The sequence below is a fragment of the Sardina pilchardus genome, chromosome 21, assembly GCF_963854185.1.
Source record: "Sardina pilchardus chromosome 21, fSarPil1.1, whole genome shotgun sequence".
Lineage (NCBI taxonomy): Eukaryota > Metazoa > Chordata > Actinopteri > Clupeiformes > Clupeidae > Sardina > Sardina pilchardus.
In genome coordinates, this window is record NC_085014.1 from 27,890,354 (window position 1) to 27,914,783 (window position 24,430).

At 50.2% G+C, this 24,430-nt stretch overlaps 1 protein-coding gene across 3 annotated transcripts in view; it reads right to left on the minus strand.

Moving 5' to 3' along the window:
* Nucleotides 1–24,430, minus strand: part of fgf13a (fibroblast growth factor 13a) — a 99,040-nt gene that overhangs the window by 49,806 nt on the left and 24,804 nt on the right. For 2 of the 3 annotated variants that reach the window (XM_062525093.1, XM_062525092.1), the window contains exon 3: nucleotides 4,333–4,500. The exons of the other annotated variant lie outside the window; for it this stretch is intronic. In XM_062525093.1, coding sequence (XP_062381077.1) covers nucleotides 4,333–4,500 — 168 coding nt within the window. The remainder of the gene's footprint in view (nucleotides 1–4,332; nucleotides 4,501–24,430) is intronic. 3 annotated transcript variants of the gene reach the window in all.

A 24,430-nucleotide genomic window follows, 5' to 3' on the forward strand; every position in this document is an offset into this window, starting at 1 on the left:
AGCATCCCCTACACTGACAGGACAAGGTTTGAGCGTGTCGACACGCACCAGGTAAACACAGAGGACATGTCTGTCCAATTGGTTATTACAGGTGGCTAACGTGGCTAACGCATGACATTGGGACAATGTTACAGCTCGCCGCTCCCTCTCCCTCTCCCTCTCTCTGTGTGTGCGGAGCCTGTCGACCCGGAGTATTATCCCGACATGACTTATTCATGGCCGGCTCCTATTAAGCGCCCAACACGTGTAAATAGAGCGGGGAGGCGCAGTGGCAGCGACCTGAGCTCCAGTACACGCGGCAGGAGGAGGAGGAAGAGGAGGAGGAGGAGGAGAGGAGAGGAGAGGAGAGGAGAGGAGTCAGCTCCCTCACAGGCCCATTATCCCACCCAGACTGGAGCCCTCGGCTGTTTGCTTGGCGCGCGCCAACATTTGCATGGACTTTATTGGCCACACGGCAGCTGGCGCAAAGAGAGAGAGAGAGAAACAGAGAAGAAGGGATTCAGAGAAGAAATCAGAGAAAAGAGACGGAGAAAGAGAAAGCACACCATTTGGCTTTGGCTCTCACTGTTCACAACACTTGTTTGTTTATTTGTGGGCTACATGTTTTTCTCAAACTTCGGGTAACTCAATTAGCTTCACAGCTAGGCCAACTAACCTGCTTTGTCTAGAAACACTATAAAGGGGGGTGAAATGTACCCCCCCTTGTACATGAATTACACTTTTAATTAAACAGACACTTGAATACTCGCACATTTAAAAACTTGTTCTTACTTGGATTTTATCCCCTCAGATCAAACACAGTTCATGAAGGGAGAAGCATCACCAGCCCCCCCATGCACACTCCCCCTGAGGAGTAGGCTGAGCAGGGGGAGGCGGCCCGCCCTCTCCTCCCGTCTCCCTGCTGCCTTGTAAGGGTCGCGGGTGGGGTGGGGTGGGGTGGGGTGGGGTGGTGGGGGACTCAGAGGCTGCAGAGTGGTGAGTCCAGAGAGAGAGAGAGAGAGAGAGAGAGAGAGCAGTGCTGTCAGCTTTTACGATGTGGGGAGCATCGTCCGGCCCGCTGTTTACAAGCCCTCTCACCGTCCGAGGGCTCAGCTGAGGGCCTCGTAAATAACCAGGTCGCTTAAATAATCACATGGAGCGCCTCCACTAGCACGACTCAGCACCACCACCACCACCACCACCACCACCACCACCACCACCACCACCACCACCACCAGCTCCAGCAGCACCACCACCACCATCAGCTCCAGCAGCATCTCTGGGGACCAGGGTGGAGTGGGGGAGGAGGAGCGCAGGGCTCCATCGGCGCCTCATTACCGGAGTGGTGCAGACACACACAGACGTGAAGAGGAGGAGGAGGAGGAGAACCTTCTGGGCATGAGGTCTCATGGACAACATGCAGCCCTGACAGTGTGTGTGTGTGTGTGTGTGTGTGAGAGAGAGAGAAAAAAGGGGTGGGGTAGATGCACTGAGACAACGATGAGCTGAGACAGCACAGACAGAGCTGAGACAGAGAGAGGGAGAGAGAGAGAGAGAGAGAGAGAGGGAGAGAGCGGAAGAAGAAGGGATGGGATGTCTAGGCAGCAAGGGATTCACAATAACAAGAGGAGACACACAGACAGTAAGGAGAGATAGAGAATGAAGATAGGAGGGAGGACTGCTACTGGAGATGTGCCTGACTGTGTACATTGTACATGTCTTGAGAGCACAGTTCTGTGTGTGAGTGTGAATGTGTGTGTGTGTGTGTGTGTGTGTCTGTGTGTGAGTGTGTGTGTGTGTGTGTGTGTGTGTGTGTGTGTGTGTGTGTGTGTGTGTGTGTGTGTGTGTGTGCGGCGTGCGTCTGTGTGATTGTGTGTGTGTGTGTGTGTGTGTGAGTGTGTGTGTGTGTGTGTGTGTGGAGCGGTGCACACAGAGCCAGGAGAGCTGATGCTTGATGCTGATCAGAGGGGGGATTAGAGCGTCAGCAACAGATATTTCACTTGTGGGAGTGCACACATCAGCACTGCTGCTGCTGCCGCCACAGGCTTATCACTTCAGCACGCTCAGAGGCCACATACACACACACACACACACACACACACACACACACACACTGAGCCCCAGGGAGGGGGCCCTCCACTGCAGAAGGATGTCTCCTGTTCGCACGGCACCAGAGCAGTCCCTGAAATGTTAACGACACTCCTGATGACGGAATTATGTAAGGCATGCCTCTCTCTCTCTCTCTCTCTCTCTCTCTCTCTCTCTCTCTCTCTCTCTCTTTCTGTCTCCTTCTCTCTCTCCCCCTTTTCTCCTGCAGTCTCTCCTTGACTCTCCCTCCTTCCTTTGTAAATTCAGTCACGTCTAAGTGGAGTTGCAGTCGAACTGAATAATAGATCTGTAGTACTGTAGACTTCTCTCTGATTCCGCCACTCTCCTCTTCACTCTCTCTATCTGTCTCTCCTTCTCTCTCTCCGCCCAGCCCTCTCCTTGAGACTCCTGCGTGTCTGCTGTTTGTGTTGATGCTGCTGTCTGCTGTTGTGCTGTGCCTGCCAGCTAAGATTCCGTCTGTGCCACTTGGTGCGAATGCTCTGAGGCAGTCTGGTGATAAATCCAAAGATATTGCGCACAAACTCATAAAAAGCTCATATCTCGCTCATAAAAGCCTCATATCACAAGTCTTTCTGCGTGTTGTTCGAGTTCCTGGGCGCCGGCATCAATACTAATGTCTGTCATATTGCTGAATATTCCAAAAATAAGGTAGCTGGAGAGCACTCAAAGGAAAAGCTCCAGACGCGGTTGTGCGGATGTGGATTCTAGAGGACACTAGTCTTACCCCCAAACCATCTGCTGTCCTGGAAAGGAAACATGGTGGTATTCTTATCACTCTACAGGGGATTGGGACACAGACAGGGGGACAGACATGGCAAGGCACGGCCCACCATCAGCCCTGGTGACAGCATGCACCCACCCACCACCCACCCACCACCCATCCCCTCCTCCCATCACTAGCACCCAGGCCTGCAGAGACAACAGCCTCTCACAAGCAGGCACAGGCCCTGCCACATGCGTCTACAAGCACCAGAGAGGGAGAGAGAGAGAGAGAGAGAGAGAGAGAGAGAGAGAGAGAGAGAGAGATGGGGGGTAAGAAAGAAAAACAGAAGGAAGGATAGGAAGGAAGGAATGAATGAAGAAAGACAGAAAGAACGAGAGAGAAAGAAAGAAAGAAAGAGAAAAAAGAGATGGCAAAGGAGTGAAGGACAAGGGCTGCAGCCATAAGCAATAGCTGGAAGATGAGAGAGAAAAAGAGGGATGTAGAGAAAAGGGAAAAGGAGAGAGAGAGAAGAATGAGACTGAGGAAGGAGAAGGGGTGAGAGCATAGAGCTGCTGAAGAGGGCATGCTAACAGCATCCTCCTCCTCATGACCTGCTTCTGTAGCCTTTAGCAGAGATGAGGAGAGGAGAGGAGAGGAGAGAGGAGGAGAGGAGAGGAGAGGAGAGGGGAGAGAAGAGGAGAGGAGAGGAGAGAGGAGGAGAGGAGAGGAGAGGAGAGGAGAGAGGAGAAGAGGAGAGGAGGGGAGAAGGGAGGAGAGGAGAGGAGAAGAGAGAGGAGAGGAGAGGAGAGGAGAGGAGAGGAGAGGAGAGGAGAGAGGAGAAGAGGAGAGGAGGGGAGAAGGGAGGAGAGGAGAGGAGAAGAGAGAGGAGAGGAGAGGAGAGGAGAGGAGACTGGAGAAGAGCTGTGTGTGACCCCGTGGGCCTCTCTTGTACACTATGCCCCAATTCTACAGCGCAGCCAATGGGCTGCCAGCGTCGAGCGGCCCCTGAGGAAGGGCATCTGCGCCAGCGTCCTATCACCCCGTGCAGTCCTGGTGGCTTGGCACTGCCAGCGCATGCTGCTCACACTGGCGCGGAGGCACCGTCATATAGAGGGCCACGCACCGGGGGGAGAGGACCGCACACCTACACTAGGCACACATGCATGCAAGCACACACACACACACACACGCACACACACACACAGGAGCGCGCACACACACACGCACGTACGCATAACAGAGTAAAGGAGGGCATCTCCCGCGGGCATAAACTGGGCAGACGGGCATTTTTGCAAACACAGGCATAATCTGGGGATAGAGAGAGCAATGCTCCGAGCAGATGCCTTCAACAAAACAACCAAGATAACAAGGAACAGAAGAAAAAACACACACAACAGAAGAGTCAAAGCTAAAGGTTCAGAAGTGACAGCTCTGAGACGTGGAGACAAAAGGGCATCAGCAAAGAACAAGGGAGGGAGAGGAAGAAAAACAGAGGTGTAACAGAACAAATCAAAAACAAGATGGAGGGGTTGCAAACAAACCTTCAGGCTCTGAGTTCTCTTTGAGGGTGGCTTGCTTCAGCGGGCAGCAGAAGATTTCGTGACACTTAGCACGAAAGGGCGAGCCTTTACTCCTTATATCCGCCGAGTGGATGGAGTCCTGCCGCAACATAATGTACTCCTGCGTGCCTGGGGCAGCATCGTCCTGGACTGGGGGTCATGCCACAACAAAACCAACGAACGCAAGGTTAGAGACAGACAGACAGAGAGACGGATAGAGAGAGAGAGAGAGAGAGAGGGAGAGAGAAAGAGAAAGAGAGGGCTCAGGAGCCCCAGAAGCAAATGCATAAAAGACTAGCAAAGAAAGGCAAATTACAGTGAGAAAGAAAAGACATCTATATCAGCAACAACAATAACAGTAACATAATTAACATAATTAACAACAACAACAACAGTCAAAAGAACATGGTTTCTATTACAGGAAAATAGAGGGAGAGAAAGGGAGAGAGGGAGGAGAAAGGAGAGAGCGGGAGAAAGAGGGGAAGAAGGGAGAGAACAGGACAGAGGGAGAGACCGCAAGAAAGAGAGGGAGAAGGGAGGGGGAGAAAAGGGGGGACAGAGAAGGTCAGACAGAGGAAAAAGGGATGGGAGTTATAGAGAGACAAAGAAAAATAGCAACAACAGTGTCCACAATAAATGCACAAATGAATGGAGCAGAGTGGGAGCTGTGGGGTTGACCAGGTGAGTGGGGGGATGGGCAGCAGGAGGAAGAGAGAGCGCGCGGCGCTGGGGGCCAGAGGGACGCCGCCGGCCCATCGATTTCCCCCTAATCTCTCGCCGACAAGCAAGTGACCCGGGCCAAAGCAGGAGAGAACATCCCTCCACCACTCTCAGCACCACAAACACATGTCCTCCACACGGAGGCTCTACACGGGCCTGCACCCGCCCGGCATTGGCTATCTGGGATCAGCACGAGCAGGCAGGAGCACAGGCAAGACAGCATGCTGGAGGATGGGAGCAACATGACCTTAGCTGTACTGTAGGCTAGAGCTACAAGCCCATGAGCATGCAGAGCCTCGCATCCAAAACAGGCAAATACATGAGCAGGAAAGAGGGCATAGCACAATAGATTCCACACCAAGGGCTTTGGTTTAATCATTGTGCTTGTGCTACTTTTTTTTAGAAGAGGTCGCTCAAATAGTTTGGATGGCAACAGAGAATTATAATGTAGGCTAGTATAATCTTGCGCTATCGTGTTTGGAGAAATTATTATACAATTCTGCAGCTATCAATTACTCTCAACTACACAGATTAATCCACATACCTGTCTACTATTTTGTCTAGCAAAAGAACTATTATCTGAATTATTGGAGTATGCTACTTATAGGGTATTACTGTTATCAATATGATTTAACTCTATTTAGCTTTTTCTTGTAGGAGACACCATTCTCTATCCAGCTCCTGAGTTTAATGCTGATTGCATTCTAGAGCCAAGGCCGCGCCATTCAGAGAGAGCCTGGCTCCCAATCACAACACACACAGATGACCTAGACCTGTGACCTCTATAGTCCTGTGCTCTTTCACCACAGGCTTTATCACTGCACACAAGCACAGCTGTAAAAAGCTCATCAGCTGAGAGCCCCCATAAGCAGGAAGAGTGTGTGCTGCTCAACCTACTTTCAGCTGAGTGAGAGGTGGACTACTGACATTTCTCTCTCTCACACACAAACACACACACACACACCAGGGCGGTGTCTGTCCACTGTGGGTCCAGGGCTGGCTGTCGATAGACTGGCTGGTGCTGTGATGCAATGCCAGCGCCCCTTCCCTCACAGAAGCACTATTATTATTACGGAAGAGAAAAAAAACATGAATGGAGGCTATAAATAGATGTGTGAGCTGGGCCCACTTTGGTTCAGCTCTCAATGGGAGCGCTAGTTTTTCAGCCATCTACCAATCTACCTCTTCACACACACTTGGCACAGCGCACACACACACACGCGCACACACACACTCATTGTGCTTCCTATGGGACCAATTTAGCACTGTGTGAAGTACGAGTGCTTTGACTGCCACCTTCACTCGTTGCCAATGCTGCTTTGGAGCTGAATCCATAGCCCATGGATGTGAAGTAATCTTTACATCTCCTCCCAGCAAGCCTGAAAGCAACATTTACATGCCTCCCGTCAGTTTTATGCGCCTAATGTCTACACGTTCTGTATGATTTAACCTCCATATCATTTAAGTGTTGCATTTTAAGTGAATATATTCAGCGGTTGAATATACAAACAGCAGTTCTTCATTCATCAGCCCTGCAATCTTTACATCTCCCCCAGCAACCCTGAAAGCAACATTCACATGCGATGCCTCGCCTCAGTTTTATGCATCTAATATGCTCATGTTCTGCATGACCGCAACCTCCATATCATTTAAGTGGTGCATTTTTAAGTGAATATATTCTGTGGTTGAGAATACAAACAGTAGATCTTCATTCACCAGTCCTGCGTTGTGTTAGTGTGAGTGTGCGTGCTATTCCTCCAGGCAAGAGACTGTGCCAGGAGATGAAAACATGCTTGACTCTCACACAGGGCTGGAGGTGTAGAGCTGACCTACTGAGAGACCACTGTGACAGCACACACTGACATTTGTTCTCCAGCTCTCCTCTCTCGTTTTTTTTCCTGTCCTCTTCCCTCTCTCTCTCTCTCTCTGTTCCTTCATTCTCATCTCTCAGCTCTCCATTCCAGACGAGCCACTTCTGAGAGAGCCACATCTGACACGCGAGAGGCACCCTGACCGGGCGGCTACTGCACCTGCCCTTTTCCCTGGACCGTCCATCGACCCCTCCATTCATCTCTGCCCCTCTCCTTCCATCACGCTACTTGACCGGCCGCCACTTAAAAAGCAGCTCGTCTGGCCCCCGCTAAGGAGAGTCCAGTCGTCCGCCGGAGAGAGAGACGGAGAGTGTGAGAGAGAGAGAGAGAGTGGCGGAGAGAGAGAGAGGAAGGGGTGGAGCGGATGAAAAAAAAAGGGCTGCCTGGGTGCCGCAGTCGGATTCCTGCGAAGCGTCTAATTCCGGGCGGCTGCTTATTAACAGCGGCGCTAACTGCCGTCTCATAAGTGGCGATAAAAGTGAGCGAGCGCGGCGGAGGCCCTGTCAGCGGCGGCTTCCTGCTTTATGGGCCGTCGGCCTCCGCGCTGCCCCGCGCCGCCCACACCCACGTCCAGCGGCCGGCGTGATGGAGAGCATACGCTCCACGGGCTGCTGCGGCGATGCGGTGATGGATCGCTGCTGATCACCCCCCTTCTCCATACACACCTCACAGCACACACACACACACTTACACATACACACACACACACACACACACACACACACATCCTCATCCCCCCTCACACACACACACACACACACTCTTCAAGTCCATATCTGTCCCCACCCGCATGGAATGAGCTGTCAGTGGTGCTGCCTGATGGGGCCTGATCTACAGCCTCAGGGGAGGGGGGGGGGGGGGAGCGTGGGTGGAGGCGTCCACATCATCCTACACCCTCCACAGCCCCCGCTGGGATGGATGTCCTTGTCCATGGGCCGTGGTCTACCACACCGGTCACAATATATATAGCAGCAGGGAGAGATGCATGTGCATATGAATGTGTGTGTGTGTGTGTGTGTGTGTGTGTGTGTGTGTGTGTGTGTGTGTGTGTGTGTGTGTGTGTGTATGTGTGTGTGTGTGTGTGTGGAGGGGGATGAGGTTGAGGTGGTGGCTGTGATGACGCACCACTGGATAACCTTGATCTGGTTCCATCCCTGCTAACCTTCACGAGACTACCTTGGTGCCTCAGTAAGGAGAGACCATATCCCTCCAAGCACCTCTTTAAAAGGGCCACGAGTCACAGGCTCAAGTGAGCTCTTAGTGAAGTTTTAGGGCTCAGAGCCGACTCTCTCAAATGATAGTCTCTGACTGCAGCAAATCCCTTCGTGATCCTCACCTGAGATCCAGGTGTAACCTCAATGGCTGATCGTTCATAAGAAAAATCACTGGTGATAGCAAAGAGACAGGGATCGTTCGGACTCTAAAGAGTCACGTACAGTACTGTGGAGTTCGGAACACTCAGATAGCCTGAGCAGTAACATAGCTGTGTCTCTTGCCATTGCTATGCTAATGTCATTGCTATTTCACAAAGGTATATTGGCAACACCTGTTTATAGTCACGCTGGTTAGTGTTCATGTAATCAGGAGGACAGCAGGAAGGTCACTCTGCCAGGCCATGACCTCTCATCACAGGCATGCCAAGGACGAGGCGGAGGCCGTTAGCCTGGGTGCTACCTCCAGCGGGGGCTGACTGATGACCCCTCTCATCACTCATGCTCTCAGTCCCTGAGCTGTCGGCGGATCGGGGTCACGGAGTTTAACTAGCATAAAACATTAACGAGCCGCGAGTTAACGCTTCGCACAATTTACACAGTCAGGCGCCGTATCCATCAAGTCCCGCCGGCCGCTATACATCGCCTTCCAAGACGTAGCGCGCGGAGCCATTAGCACCACCAGCGCGAGGGGAGGAGGCCTGAGTTGAGCCCCAGCCAGTGCCACAGCCCGGGGGGTGAGCGTGCTCGCGCGTCTGCATGCTTAAAATACTCCGGAGAAGTGGATAAATGTAGACTACAGCTGGGTCTTGGGGGATCACTTCACAAGGCTTGGCAGCCACTCAAAAAACAGAGCCGCTTGGTTTTAGCGCTTGTGTCACCTTGCAGGCACCTTCGGTGGCAATGACTGCAGGTGAACTCGTTTCTTTTTTTCCCTTTCTCTTTTTTCCTACCTTGATGTGTGGAATGAGCTTGCAGAATTCCAGTCCTGAACCAACCGCACCGTATCTCACCTCAGCCAATCCTTCTTATGTAACTAAAAGCCACTGGCCAGATGTCAATCAACAATACAGAACAAACGTTTAAAACCAAACAAAGAAATATATAAATACGTCAACACTGTCCACCCAGCAATTCCTTACTACCCAGGAGCATGAGGTTACCCTAATGAATCGTCTGGTCTGTTAAATGTTCTTATTACGCTTACTTAATGCACAAACAAACAAGCGCTAGACAGCCGTGAGGAACTGTGAAGCTGCTGTGAAGCTCTTTGTTCTTGGCAGCGCTTTGTAGTTGGGAGCTGCATATCAATGGAGGCATGAATATCATTACGGCGGGTGTGTGTGAAAGCGAGGCGCAGGCAGGTAATTACCGTGCCCGAGTCTGTGCCGTTCCTCTCGCGTCCCTCGCATGCGCAGGTCACCTACATAACGAGCAAAGTCACAGAGATGACGGACATTTACACACCAGTGCTGTGCCATCGCCGCAGATGGCCCTTTCACATCTCAGACGGCATCAGAGTCATTACACTGAAAGAGCTTTTTTTCCCTGTTCCCTGAGTTGCCATTCATTTAGGCCATACAGCCTGCGTGGGGAAGGCAGGACATGATCTAAACTGTAATCTTCTATACTAAACAGAGACGCTGTAGTATATGGATCATGGTGTGTGTTCATAATACGATTAATGATGTTTCACTATTTTCACTGCATCTATAAGAGTCACCTTACATAGAAACACTTGTGATGAATGTTGATATTCTACAGTATATTTGCAGAGATCAATGAAAGGGTCTGAATCTTTGAAGTTTCAGATACAGATATGATGAACAGTCATGTGTGATGCTGCTGATGCACCTACTCCAGTCCACAGCCTTCCTTTTACACCTATACCCAGAGGCTGTATTTGTTCCTTCTGTTGTCGCTAAACCACACGCTCGCTCGCACACACACACACACACACACACACACACACACTCTCTCTCTCTCTCTCTCTCTCTCTCTCTCTCTCTCTCTCTCTCTCTTCATAACAGACCCGTCATCACTGATCACTGACCACCTGCAGCCTGTGACTCACCGCTAATCAAACTGCCCACTGGCTGTGCCCACAATGGCTGCTTTACGGCCTCTGGCTATTTCTCCAAAGAGCCCTTCCTGGAATACTCATATAAAGTCCATCACACAGACAACACACTGGGACATGACCCATGCTGCTGACTGTGTGTGTGTGTGTGTGTATGTGTGTGTGAAATGGAAAGTTACACTGCAGAATGTGGGCAAGCTCAAATTTGTTCAGCAGTCCTGTTTAAGGTATGGCAAAGGATCACTGTAACCACTGGGTGAGATTAAATGCAGAGAACCCAAACATGACATGAACCACTTACTGTATAAAGGCTGACCAGCACTATCGTTGGCCAGTGATGTTCAATTCTGTGTTCAGTTTCAATTTAGAATTGCCCTTTCCTTTAGTTTGACACTAAAACACAAGCAGAGAGAAAGAGAGCAAGAAAATAATAAAACATGATGGAGAAGAACCAGCCTCTGTCCAGTTGAGCCCTGGGGGTAGTAAAAGGCCTGGTCAGTCTCGTGGAGAAGCAATTACAGCTGCTGGCCTCTCTTTAAGCTGCACTGTCCAGCAGGGGAAATGCTCCCTGAGCCCCAAAGTCATCTTAACACTGACCCCAGATCAGTCCTGAAGCCCACAGGCCAAAGCGAAGCCACACAATGGGCAAACACGAGGGAGAAAGAGTTTTAATGAAGACCCGGGGCTAAGCATATTTCTATTCTACCACTCATTTCTAAGCCTAAGCACATTTTAACTTCTATGAAACTGCAACACCGTGCATATATGTATGCAAAAGGTGTTGTCTCGACGCGCAAAAATCTATCAGGTGAGGAGATTGCCTTTAAAAGGCGTATCTCAGGTGTGAATGCACGTGTAATTGACTCCTGGTGTGATGTTGAGGTGAGAGGAGAAGACCTTGTGCTGTGGGCTGGAACTTAATTAAGATCCGGTGATATGCGTGCAGCTCGTTTGCCTGCCACCACGCCGCCTCAAAGGGTGACCTTCCTCTGAGCCTCTAATAACTCATCATGCCTCGTCACCTTGGCCCATTGCAGCACCCTAGGAACGCACACCTAAGATGGCTGAGCCTGTGTGTGTGTGTGTGTGTGTGTGTGTTTATGTGTGGGTTATGAAAGAGAGAGAGAGAGAGAGACAGACGAAGAGCAAGAGTGATGGAGAGAAACGCTGAGAGGCCAAAAAAAAGGAGGAGGGCATGTTTATATACAGGCCAGTAAACTCTGTTTAATTAAAATGATTCACAACAGACAGGGCAGCCTAATTGGTTGAGCACACCAACAGAGCGCCGTCTCCTCCGACATAAATATCCAGCTCCCGTTGGGGCGAAACACATTTGCCGGCCCCCGAGCAAAGATACACAGGCCTTAGCTCTGGATCGGGAGAGCGGGGGGGGGAGTGCCAGGGGCGGGGTAGGGGGAATGAAATATGCCCCCATTGGAGGGGCAGCGGCACGCATGCCAGGGCTGGGCTAAGCTGAGCCTCCTCCACAGGCTCACATGATGGCCTGGAGCCTGGCACACTCTCCCTCACATCACACTCCACTCACCGGCTCCACTCTCACTCACCCACCCACCAGCAGTGCACATCAAAGTAGGACAAAGTATTAAGCATACTGTACCAGCAAGCCATGCTAACGGCAGGCCATGCAGGTCCATTGTCCACCAGTATCTGAGGTATGATAGGGAGCACAGTGTGTGAGCTTACTGTATGTAGCACAGCAGAGAGACTCTAGTCTCTTCACCTGCTCACCTGACCGCCACTCAGCCTCCTCACCCTCCTCACCCTGACCGCTCTTCACACGAGAGTTGGGCCACTCAAGTACCGCCAGGCACGGCCAAGTTAATGCTCTTGCTTTCGCTCTCCCACCCTCTGTTCTTCTCTCTCTCTGTCTCTCTCCCTCATCACTCTCTCATTTCTCTACACTAGTTTTCCACTCGGTCTGTTCCTTCTCCTGCTCTTTTGTTCCCTTCTTCTCCAGGCGTAGCGGTGGAGTCCCACACCTGCTTCCTCCCCCACTGGCCAGAGCTCCCCCTCAGGGACGCAGCACAACTGCCTGCCGTGGGAGTTCGGCACTTAATCATCACACACCACTGTGCAAAGGATTACACAGGCATGCATGCTTCTAGAAACACACACACACACACACACACACACACACACACACACACACACACACACACACACACACACACACACACACACACTCATTATCATATACACACACATAGACAAACACAAACACAAAGAGGAGAGACACACACACACTCTGCCCAGTGTGGCAGAATGAAACTGCGTCCGTCTGAGAAAATTGCTATGTAATACATCACAGCACTGCCATGCCATTTCCCATGCAGCTCCACAGGCAAACTCTAATGACAAACACGTCTTTAACAACCAAGTCATAAATATTTATGTCTCTTCATCTCGCCCTGTTTGTCTTTGTGTGTAGGAAAACACACACACACACACACACACTGCATATAGTATACAGCATAAATGCAACCAACCAGACTCTGGAGGCAAAACACATCTGGGTTGCTTAAAAAGCGACAAAGCAATTGTGCAGAATACATGATTTATAAATCATACACACAGAAGCGTAATTATCAGGCCCCCTGCTGGGCCCACCACACCGAAGACAACACAACACCCAGACAAATAAGACATCAGACAGGACGCCCAAGACGCCCAGGAAAAGCCTCGGAAGAGTGGGTGGTGAGGAGTGCTAAGGCGCTGTCTCTTCCTCTTCCTCGCCTCTCTCTCTCTCTCTCTCTCTCTCTCTCTCTCTCTCTCTCTCTCTCTCTCTCTCTCTCTCTCTCTCTCTCTCTCTCTCACACACACACACACACACACACACGCACACACGCACACACGCACACACAGGATCTGCCCAGCTCTCAACAGCAGTTTGACAGTCCTCCTGTAATCAGATATGAGTGTGTAGGAGCTTGACAATCAGGGGAGCTAAGCTATAGCAGCGCTAAGATACGACAGCATTCTAAATACAGCACAAGCTTTTACTTATGTCGGCCACTGTCTGTGGCAGCATGTGTTGCCTGCAGTTTCATTCATTAGCATTGCCTCTATAGTATGCTACAGTTCCAGAAACATTGGTTTTGATGTTATTTCTACCTTTGCCAGATATACCACGGGATGGCATTTTTACCCCCTTGTTTGTTTGTCTGTCTGTTTGTTAGCAAGATAACTCAAAAGGTAATGGATGGATTTCGATGACATTTTCAGCAAAGGTCTGAAATGACCCAAGGAAGAAACGATTAAATTTTGGGAGTGATCCGTATTACTGTCTGGATCCAGGGGGCGTTTATGCAAGGTTTAATGGCATGGTATGGTATTCATAGCCTAGTAAGAGGAACAATACAGGCGGAGGGTCTGCACTCTCTGAGTGCTTCTCTAGTTTACTCCAGCGATTTGCCCCCATGGTAACAGTGTCAGTTCTAAGGGTTAGGTTAGGTTTTTAATACCCACAGGATTTTACCCTCCGATGCTTATTTGATTTCCCAGCGATTGGATTTACTAATCCAATACTGTAACACAGGATAGTACAGCGATTCTCATCTCTTGTGTCAGATTCAGTGAATTCTCCTCCTCATGGTTCATTTGTTCATAAACACAAACTCCATTTACTGCCCATTAACCTGCCATAATGCACCACACCAAATGAATGCCACAGCGTGCCTGCTAAGTGTAGTTTTACGTCACATAAATACTGTATATAGGGTATGCATAAATACTGCATATTGGGCATACATAAATACTACATAGGGTATACATACTCTATTATTCTGTTTCACATACCTACATGACACCGGTCCATGGAGTATCACCACTGCATGTTAACTGCAGGACCTAATTGCGGTACCCACTACTTGTATGCAAAGAATTTCGCTCACTATAATTAACATATACACTCCAATGTGTGTGTGTGTGTGTGGGTGTGAGCACCATCATCAACACACACACACACACACACACACATTCGCGTATGGGTCGACGATGGTGCTCAACTGATGACAGACTGCAGCGCAGGCTCTGAGCCCGAACAGATGAAAGTGTTAAGTCGGATTAAGCACTAAGATGTGTGTTTACCTCAATCAACAGCTGATGCAAATAAATAGGATTTTGGACATGGTGCTCCCATAGTGGCCCGATTAATCTCCCATTATGTGCAGGGAGGGAGGGAATCACAGGCAACAAGATGGCAGGGTGCGCTCCGCAATCTGCTGTGTGGCAACACCTTGAAGCAACGTGGAGGAAACTGGTGCACATGGTGCATTGCTCAACTTGCTTTATGGAATTAACCAGATATCATCTAAGTGTGTGCGCGCGTGTGTGTGTGTGTGTGGAAGGTAAACCAGACGTAGCCATGATGAAAGATCAAGCCCTTCCATCTTTAATACGTGGCATTGGCCAGTCAGCACACTGCCTCATAAGCACACATGACGAGTCGACTGACGAGTGATGAATCACAACATTAGTGTGCATTGTCAATGATGACTTCATCTCTCCATCTCTCTTCCATCTCTCACTCTGTCCTACCTCATCATCACCATCATCATCATCATCAACATCAACGCTATCCTCCTCTCCATCCCTCATCTCAGCCTCTCTACTCCTGCATCTTAAAGAAGCTTTATTGATACTTCTAGCCCTAAGGTCATATCCATTAACAGTACAGCACTTTGTGAGTGCACTCATGACTATGAAAACAGTGGAGGGGTGAGCTAGCTCTCTGTTTTGCTTGTCAACAGAAGTGATGTTACCCAACATCGTTTGGAGCACCTTTAATATAACGTTTCCAACATCATTCTGATGGCACATAACCTCATAACATGACTAGCTCCACTTCTGCCATTGTCTGAGCAGCTCTCTGTAGACGCTTACTGACTCCAAATCGAGAGTTGCTACGTTAAATTAATTTTTTTACATTTTTCTACAGACTACTGTCGGTACATTTACATTTTATCGGAGTTATGTTCATACGTTGTTGCAAAAGAAACATATTTAGTTTGTTCATAATTGTGCTTCTCAACCAGAGGGGGACCTCGAGAGCACATCTTGTTAATAGCATGTGCTTGTCATGCTTTTTGGATACTAGGTTCATAGCAAGTGCCTACACTTTGAGTAGCTTACTGCCTCTGTTTGGACTGAACCCTAGCATATGGCTGCCTCTCTCCTGAGCATCCTGTCAAGATGTTGTGTGGTTTGTTCTTTTCTCCGAGGAGAGGGTCAGCCATAGGGCAACATGTCCTTACCTGCTTCCCTGACCTGACTGACATGAAGTTACCACAGCAGCACAGCAGGAAAGCCCTAACTACAGGCACACACACACACACACACTCTATGTCTCTCTCTCACACACGCGCACGCACGCAGGCAGGCGCACACACACTCATGCACGCACGCACGCACGCAAGCGGCACACGGCACACACACACACACACACGCACACACGCACACACACACACCCCTTGTTATGCAACAGCAACTGTTTTCTCCGAGTCATCTTCACACGTCATACCCCGTGCCTCACACTGTAGTCAGAGAAGTGTTATTCAACAGTCCCCATGCCAACAGCCATGACTTCACTCTCATGACAATGTGCGTACATGGACCAAAGCATTGAAATATGTGAACAGCAGTTGATTAATGAATCAATGTATTTCTTTAATTAGATCATTACGATTAATTACCCTATATACTATCATGTTCGGCACAGTGAATACCTTAATTATGAAATGGTCATAAGGTTTTAGTGGATAACATCTGCTATTCCACGCTCAGGCTGAGAGAGTTACAGCTTCCACAAAACCAACAGTGTCTAAAAGCTAGTAAAACCATATGCATGTGTGTGAGGGTGTTTTGTTTCTCTCTCTGTGTGTGTGTGTGTGTGTGTGTGTGTGTGTGTGTGTGTGTGTGTGTGTGTGTGTGTGTGTGTGTTTATTTGTGGGTGTGTTAGTGTGTGTGCATTAGTGTGGACATGTGCTTCAGCTACCGCTCAAACCCTCAGCCTAAAACACTCATCATTCCGTCTGGGATCTTTGATGAAGCATTAGCCATTTAATCACTGACACCAATCAATGCCCCAGCCTCACCACTCAAAATGACTGGAAATCGTTCTGGCAGCGGCCACCCGCCCCCGCCCCGCCTGCACACCCAAGAGCAGCCACACCGCCCCACCCCGCAGCCCTCACGTCCAGGGTCCAGGGGCCGGGCATCTCCACAGAGTTTATGGCCCTCTACCTCATTAGGATCTGACAGGCCAGCCAAGCACAAGCGAGAGAGCAAGAGAGGGAGAGAGAGAGAGAGAGAGGGAGAGAGAGGGAGAGAGAGAGAGAGAGAGAGAGAGGCAGAGGGAGAGAGGCAGGCGGGCGGTCAGTGGAAAAGTTTAAAAATACTGGCGCAGCTGCAAGGGCATTCAGTGAGCATATCATCAGAACCAGTTTACAGCTCTGCAGGCTCAATCAGATTTCCAGACTGCAGGCATCTGACAGAAGAATACGAGTCGTGAATGAAATCTGTAGAATATGATAGAACAGTAAGAAGCACCCTAGAGCAGTGGTTCTAAGACTAGGGCGGGGGGCAGGACCCTCCGGTGGATCACTACTGTAAAAACAATGGAGGGATTATACGAAATGATCGTCTGAATAAGAGAAAACGTTTTTCCTCCGAAAGTGGATTCTCTGATTATGCAAACTAAACTCTACCTGAGCCTCAAAATCACCTTTGAGTTTAAAGGGCCACTGTGCAAGCTCACCACACACAGAACACTGGAGAGCCTTCTCTCACCACAGGGGCGCCAGCTACACATGGGATGAGTGCTGTGCTAGCTGTGTATTGGAGAATAATAAAACAGATTGTCAAAAGCTGCCATGGACACTACTGCCGGTGGCGTCCACATAGCATAGCCTACCAACTAAGACATTTTCTGTCTGTGCCGCCAATGCCAGCAATCTCACAGCATCATCCAAAGTGAAGCTATAATGAATATGACTAAAATGCTGTGCGTGGATAGGGAGAATTTGGTTGCAAGACATGGTCTTGTGCTATAGACAATTGCAATTTTGGCAGAAACTGATTTTTCTAATCAAAGGCCCAGCATTCTTAAACAATCTGGTGACCAATATGCCTTACGTTTCAGTTGCCAAATCTTGACTAAATCCCTTCTCCTTTTAAAAATCTACAAAATACTGACATGCTTTGTTTTAAATCAAATATATATATATGGCCAATGCTAAAACAAGTCTACTCATCAACACTTGGCTATATTACTGTAAGCAATGTACCACATTTAACACATTTATTCAGCAGTTCAGTTTCTTTTCTTGATATTCATTGAGGCTGAAAGGAAGAAACGTTTCTTTGAGGCTGTGCAAATGACTCTTATGCAACATTAATACTGCACAAGGTGTACTCTCTCTGTCTCTGTGTGCTTTCAATGTCCCATGAATGTGTTGTAAAGTCCCAAGGCCAGATACTTATTTTGAAGTAAAAAGCTAGAATGTCTTTTTAAATGGCTTGATATTCTGAATACACAATGTTCCCTAATGCCTGAAGGTAGTACAGTGTACAAAGATAATGATGTATTCATGTTTTTGAAATAAAAGAGCAGGATGAGCTAAGCATTTCAGAATGAGCTATTCTTCTGAGGCCTTCCAAAGCGCCAGAGACCAGATAGCGGCCCTCTGAGCTTGTCTCCTTGAGCGTCTGCTCCTCGGCTAACCTTTAAGTCCTGAGCGGCGTGAGGCGGCGGCGGCGGCGAGAAGAAAGCGCGCGCTCCCCCGTGTTCTCCTGACACAGTGCAAATGGACGGCCAACAACACGGCCACGAGTACAAAGGCCAGCGGGGAGACGCAATTGATTTCTTGCAGGGGCGGGTAAAGCGAGTCAAAGCCTCCCGACGCTAACGCTCATCTCCGTGAGCGCTGGGCCTGTTAGACTCTCGGAAGAAAACAGAAGTCACTTTCACAGCTTGCTCTGGGAGTTGTATATATGGCCCCACCCCCTATCTTCTCTTTTCCAAAGCATGGCTTTGTTTGTCTGTGCTTGTTCTGAAATTGAAACAATAAAAAGTAACTCATAAAAACGCCTGGTTCTCCAGAGCCAACTCATGCGTGTGGAAGTGGAGCTGTTCCACAGCAATGGCTGTGACATGCAGTCAAAGGTATCCAGACCCAAACTGAGCCGGTTCCTGATATTTGGACATCTTCTGCTTGCCGTACAAGGCTTCTCTGACTTTCTGTGAGACCCAAGCGACAGGAGAACAACAACCCTTAATGATTCACTGGCAGATTGAACAGATGAGTCTTGTCTGCTCAGCAACAATGGCTTTAAATATAAATGTCTCAGACTTGGTGATTCACTGTATTAAATTCACTTTGTACTTTGAACACAGCGTACGAGTCAGTGCGCCTTATGACGACCAGCTTTGATGAAATTAAAGAAATTGAATTAAACAGGCTTGTTCAGTGAGAGCCACGCATCGCTTCATTTAGATGACTAGTCACAAAGTATCTTCACACAACACCAGCGGCTGATGTGCAGGGCACACACTCGATCCTGCATCACCTGACTAAAGAGCTCAAAAGACAGACAGGCAGGCAGGCAGGCAGGCAGGCAGCTGCAGTCCAGCACACCTGTCTGTCAGCACAACTGTCTGTGGTCACTCCCACATGCTCGGCACACAGCAGGTCAAGCGTGCGAGGCACAGCTGGCCCTGTGCGTGCCACCTCCTCACCTTCACCTTTCTTCTCCACGTCAGATGAAGCGGCGCCGAGGTCCAGATCAGCGGAGCTGATGTGCTTTTGGCGCGAGCTGCTCTCCGCTGCTCTATTTTCATCATCTTAAGCCAGCAGCACACAAAAAATAAAAAGTGGATGGAAATGGAGAAAAACAGCCACGGCGCCAAGTCTTTGCCTTTGGGGGTGTTCGACGTGGCCATGCCAGGAATGCTCCCATCACAATTTTTCATTAGATCTGAAACCAGGCCAGAGATTTTTTGATGGGGTGGGGGGAAAAAAAATAGAAAAATAAAATAAAGTGGCGCGTGCGTGTTGAACACTCTGTCAACACGTTTGCTGAGCGCGTGCCAAGGGGGCGCGGGAGCGGCCTGACAGCCCGGCGGAGAGCCGTCTGTAACGGGAGCCTCGCGGGACGCCCGGCGCGCCGTGCCACGCCCCAACTCCTGCGCCCGCCGCGGGGTCCTCAGACCTCAGACCGCAGGGGTCACTCAGCATTCCGGCCCGTCCTCCACCTCTGACTGTTTCCTCGTGTGTCTGCACGTCAACACACACATCTCTGAGTGTTAATGTGTGGCAGAGATGGATAGTGTAGCGCTTGAGTACTTGACACTGAGGGGCTCGAGGGGGGGCAGGGGGGGGCAATAATCCCACCTGCTGGTCAAAGCCTGCGCTTGAGTTTTCCCCAAAGTGAACACGGGGCGTCAGCGACAGGCTGACGAGGTGACGTGGAGATGAAGAGCACATGAGTGAAGCATGTAGCAAAACAAAGCTAAACAGAGCACAGCTGCTGGCGCTGCACATTAACCTTTAGTACCGGGGGGGGGGGGGGGCGCTGGGCTCCGGTCACTTAGCAACAGCTGAGGGTCAAACACTAGCATGTAAGCCTCCATCTCCGCCGGCCGCACATGACCAGGGCTCTCCGTCACCAGGCGACACATCCAGCCACAGCCTGCTGACGTGAGCTGCTGAATGGGGGAAAAATCTACAACTCCACCGCACACGTTCACATGTGTGTGCTAAGGATGCGTAAAGATGGCCGGATGATCGGGTAGTAATGTGTCCCTCATCTAGCCTGCTAATCACCACCATCAGTCTTCATGCCACATTTCTGCCCAATCTGCAAGAATCCAACAGCGTTCACAAGCACCACGACACTTGCACCTGCTCAGGGTCTTTACCACAGTTACTCTTTCATCACAACCAACACGCTCACCAGAGAGAGATACCCAATCAGACCCAAGCAGCTGAAACCAAAAATATGAAACACACCACACACACACACACACACACACACACACACACACACACACAGAGCCCCTTGAGCCATCTCCTTCTGGCCCAGCTGAGCGGAAAGGGAGACAAAGACATGCTCAGGTGACTCTCTACGAGAGAGAGAGAGGAGCAAATTGAGAGAGAGACAGAGAGATAGAGAAAGAGAGAGCGAGAGGGAGATAGAGAGAGAGAGGGAGGTAGAGAGAGAGGGAGATAGAGAGAGAGAGGGAGGTAGAGAGAGAGGGAGATAGAGAGAGAGAGAGAGAGAGAGAGCTATCAGTGAGCATCATGACCCATCCCCCTCTCTCCTCCCAGCCCTATCCACTTCATCTCTCTCTCACTTGGCACATTTCCACTGGCAACTAAAATGAACACACACACACACACACACACACACACACACACACACACACACACACACACACACACACACACACACACGTGCGAGTTGGGCTGTGTGGCTACTGTGCTTACATAAGGGACACAGGCTCAGTGGCGCAGGGCTAGGGAGCCCATCTGCCCTACAGGGACCACAGAGTATCTAGAGATCTGATCTGACTGCAGTCAACTCACTGACGACTCCTCCTCCACCACCTCCTCCTCCTCACCTCCCCCTCCCCTCTCCTCCTCCTCCCCCTCTCCTCCTCCTCTCCTTCTGTGTTGAGTCCAGAGGCCCCCGGAGGTGCCCGGCGTCTCCTTTGTGCTGTGAGGACGCGGCCTTTGCCAGGGACGGCAGCTAGCCAGGGGGCGGCACAAGGGGACCAGAGCTCATCGCTCTCCATTCACCATGCCTCCTTTTGTGCCACGCATGATACCCCCCTGACGGGTGCGCGGGTAAATGGCACTGGGACACACACTCAAGTGGCCTTTTCAGCTCACCCTACAGCACACAGGATCCGCTCCATAAAGGCCTCGTTTGTCCATCACGTGCCAAGGCACTGGCGCTACTGAGACCTGATTGGTGTTTGCGATGAGGAGGAGCGGGCATATGGCGTGTGCTAGAAGAGGAGCTCACAGGCTCTGTGTGCGTTATGCACGGCACAAACACACTCAGCTCACACACACGCTCAGCACACAGCTGTGAAGAGTCAATGGCTCCAGGCACCAGCAGCACAGCAGAGGGGTCCCACAGCACCTGCAGGGGCTACACACCCCACAGCACACTGTCAACACACTGTTTCACACAAACACGGCTCCATGACATGAGCAGGGAAGGGCTGGCCAGGTGGGCATTGTCATATACTGTGTGAGTGTGTGTGTGTGTGTGTGTGTGTGTGTGTGTGTGTGTGTGTGTGTGTGAGTGTGTGTGTGTGTGTGTGTGTGTGTGTGTGTGTGTGTGTGTGTGTGTGATGAGCTGGTAGGGTAAAGCAGCTGTTCTAATCCCATTCCTGTGGAGCAGACAGGACACACTCTGGTGCGGTCAATGCAGTTTGTACATCACAGCGCACGCTGGACTGCCTCTAAATCACCTTGTAGCAACATTGGAACTTTTTTCCATCTAGAACTGGGAGCTTTGGGTAATGGAGTTGGAGCTGGCTATTGATCATGTGTCTGAGTGCCACTCGTTTGGGACAGAGGGAACATAAATAAAAGAGCAGCACTGTGAGCTGCAGTAGCACTGAGAACACACACACCCAATACCTACACACTCCCACCGGCGCGCATAAATAAATAGAACTACATTTAGGATTCAAAATGAAAAGAATTTATTTCCGACCAAATAACCTTGTTCTGACCTGATAATCGTAAGACAATGTGGGTGGTGTTTTATGTAACATACTCATTCATAATAGCCCATTAGGTAGGTGACATTCCATAGGGCGCGGAGAAGAAGTGACTGAGCTTGGCAATTTGTAAGCCGTGTAGGCTTAAATTAGTATTATTTGTCACTGATTCAGGCAACAATACAAAAAAAACGGCCAAAAATAAACTTCCCAAGCCTCCACCCTTCTACACAACCTCATTCTGTCACACAGTGTCTGACTCAGACAATAATGGGGCAAAGTATTTCATCCTCCACTGAAATAGTCGCTCTCTGCTCAGCTCGCAATGCCTGGAAACAGCACAGAGACAAACAACGGCAATTTAGGAAGGCTTTCATCTTAGCCGAGTGTAAAAATGAGCCATTAGCATTCCTGGCAGCAGACAGGTGTCGCGGCGGTATAAACACGCAGACATTGATTTAGAGGACTGCAACTGTCTCACTCTCCCCCTACTAACTGTACGCGAGTGTAAACACAGGTAGACTTGTCACCGTGGAACACGATGAGACTCAATGTAACCTGAGGCCTAATATCAAGCAGTGGCCTTTCTCTTGTAACACAGCCCTTATGCTGACTGCACTGTGAGACTCCAGAACAGCGCCCCCTCTGGCTGTGTTTAGAAAAGCGGCGGCTCTGCACAAATCAACAAAGTGTTTAGGCCAGCGAGCGGCTTTATAAATAAGTCATGGCAACAAAGTAGAGGGTTTAAGGGCTGAAGCGCGGCGCCGGGGCTGTTGTCGTGCTGAGCACCGGGGGAACATGCAGAGGAACACCGCGCGACACCGAGCCCATTACGAGAGCCGGGACTCCAGAGGACGAGGAGCGAGGAGCGGGGCGAAGGCGGTGGTGGCGGCAGCAGGATTCAGATCCACTTCAGGGTATAAATGATTCAGGCTCGGCACCGGCAGACGTGTAGCCGTGTATCTTTTATGAATACCTTACAAACGAGGCACCGGGGCGAAGACGACGCCAGTCACAGGCGGGCAGCAGGGGCGAGGGCAGCGGTGAATCTGACCCGTGCGCGCCACACAACTCAAAGTGGGTGTTGTTGACCCAGTGAATGCTGAGAGGATCTGCAGGAGGAGTGGCACACTTCACCACTGAAGTGCCACGAGGTTTTGGGTATCACTGTAAGAGCAACAGAGTTCACACGTCCAGGCCTGGTGCAGAGAGGGCGCTTAACGCTAGAGACACCCATATAAACATTCTGCTGTGGCTCCTCATGACCACACCAGATTTAACTCATGACACATGACATGACAAATCCTAACGCCGCCAGTGACATTTGTCACTTGCACTGGACTGTATTCAGGAAAGCGGGTTTGTGTCTCATATTCAACACCAGGCTGAATTTAATATCTTCCAGAAAGACCTAGAAGGGAGGGTCAGCAGATCATAACAGAGAATATATATAGGTCAGCACATAGTGCCCCAGACTGGGCTTGGCAAGGCCGCACTCACCAGCCTGATTTGGAGGCGTCTAATTGAACACTGCAGCTTGACTCCTTCCTTGAAATGCACTTGGATTACAAAATCCATGCCAGGGCACAGGGACAACAAATACTGGCACGGGGACAGAAAACTAGCACCAGGGTCCAATGTCGCTGGCACCCTGTTTGAAGCTGAGAGGAAAAGGGGAAAAAAGCTCCTTCATCAGCAGGGTTTTATGGTGCTGCTCACTTTCAGGAATACGGTGCCTCGAAAAAAAAAGCCCATCCACTCACTACTCTATGTTATGGTCTGTGCACCTGTTGCTGGGCAGCGCGAACAAAACAACGCGGTGAGATGATCACCATGGGAACTGCTGGTTAGACACAGTCCATTTAATTGTTAGGTGCGGAGAACCTATTTGAACTTTGCTGTCGTGACATCAAAGACAAGCGTTCTACACAGCAGGCCCTCACACACACACACACACACACACGGCGCTGCGCTGCACTCACATTCACACTCGCCGTGTTTTTCGGACCAAAGAGCTGCACCTGCACGCTCCCGCGAAAGGCGAATAAGGACGTGCCGACAGATTTACTGCTTGCGGTTTTCTTTTCTTACATCAGGCATACCAGAAAAGGGCAGCTGGGGGTACCACATGTGTGAGAGCAACACCAACCCCCCCCCCCCCACCCCCCCCACCCCCCCCCGCCCCCATGCCATCCCCTCTGGCTCATCAGGGGACTCCGGATGCCCTCGGCGTGTCTGATCCCCGTGTGAAAGTGGTAATTGAAACCAGGCGCGTACCTGCCCCGCTCTCCCGAGCCCTTTCTAGAACACTCTCTCCTGACGGAGCTAAGGGGAAGCGTGGTGATGAGGGAGCAAGACCAGACACATTTGGAAGTCTAATGCTTCCCGCAAGAGACCTCCCAAGAAAGGATCAGCAGCACAGCCCGCAGCAATACTCCCTACA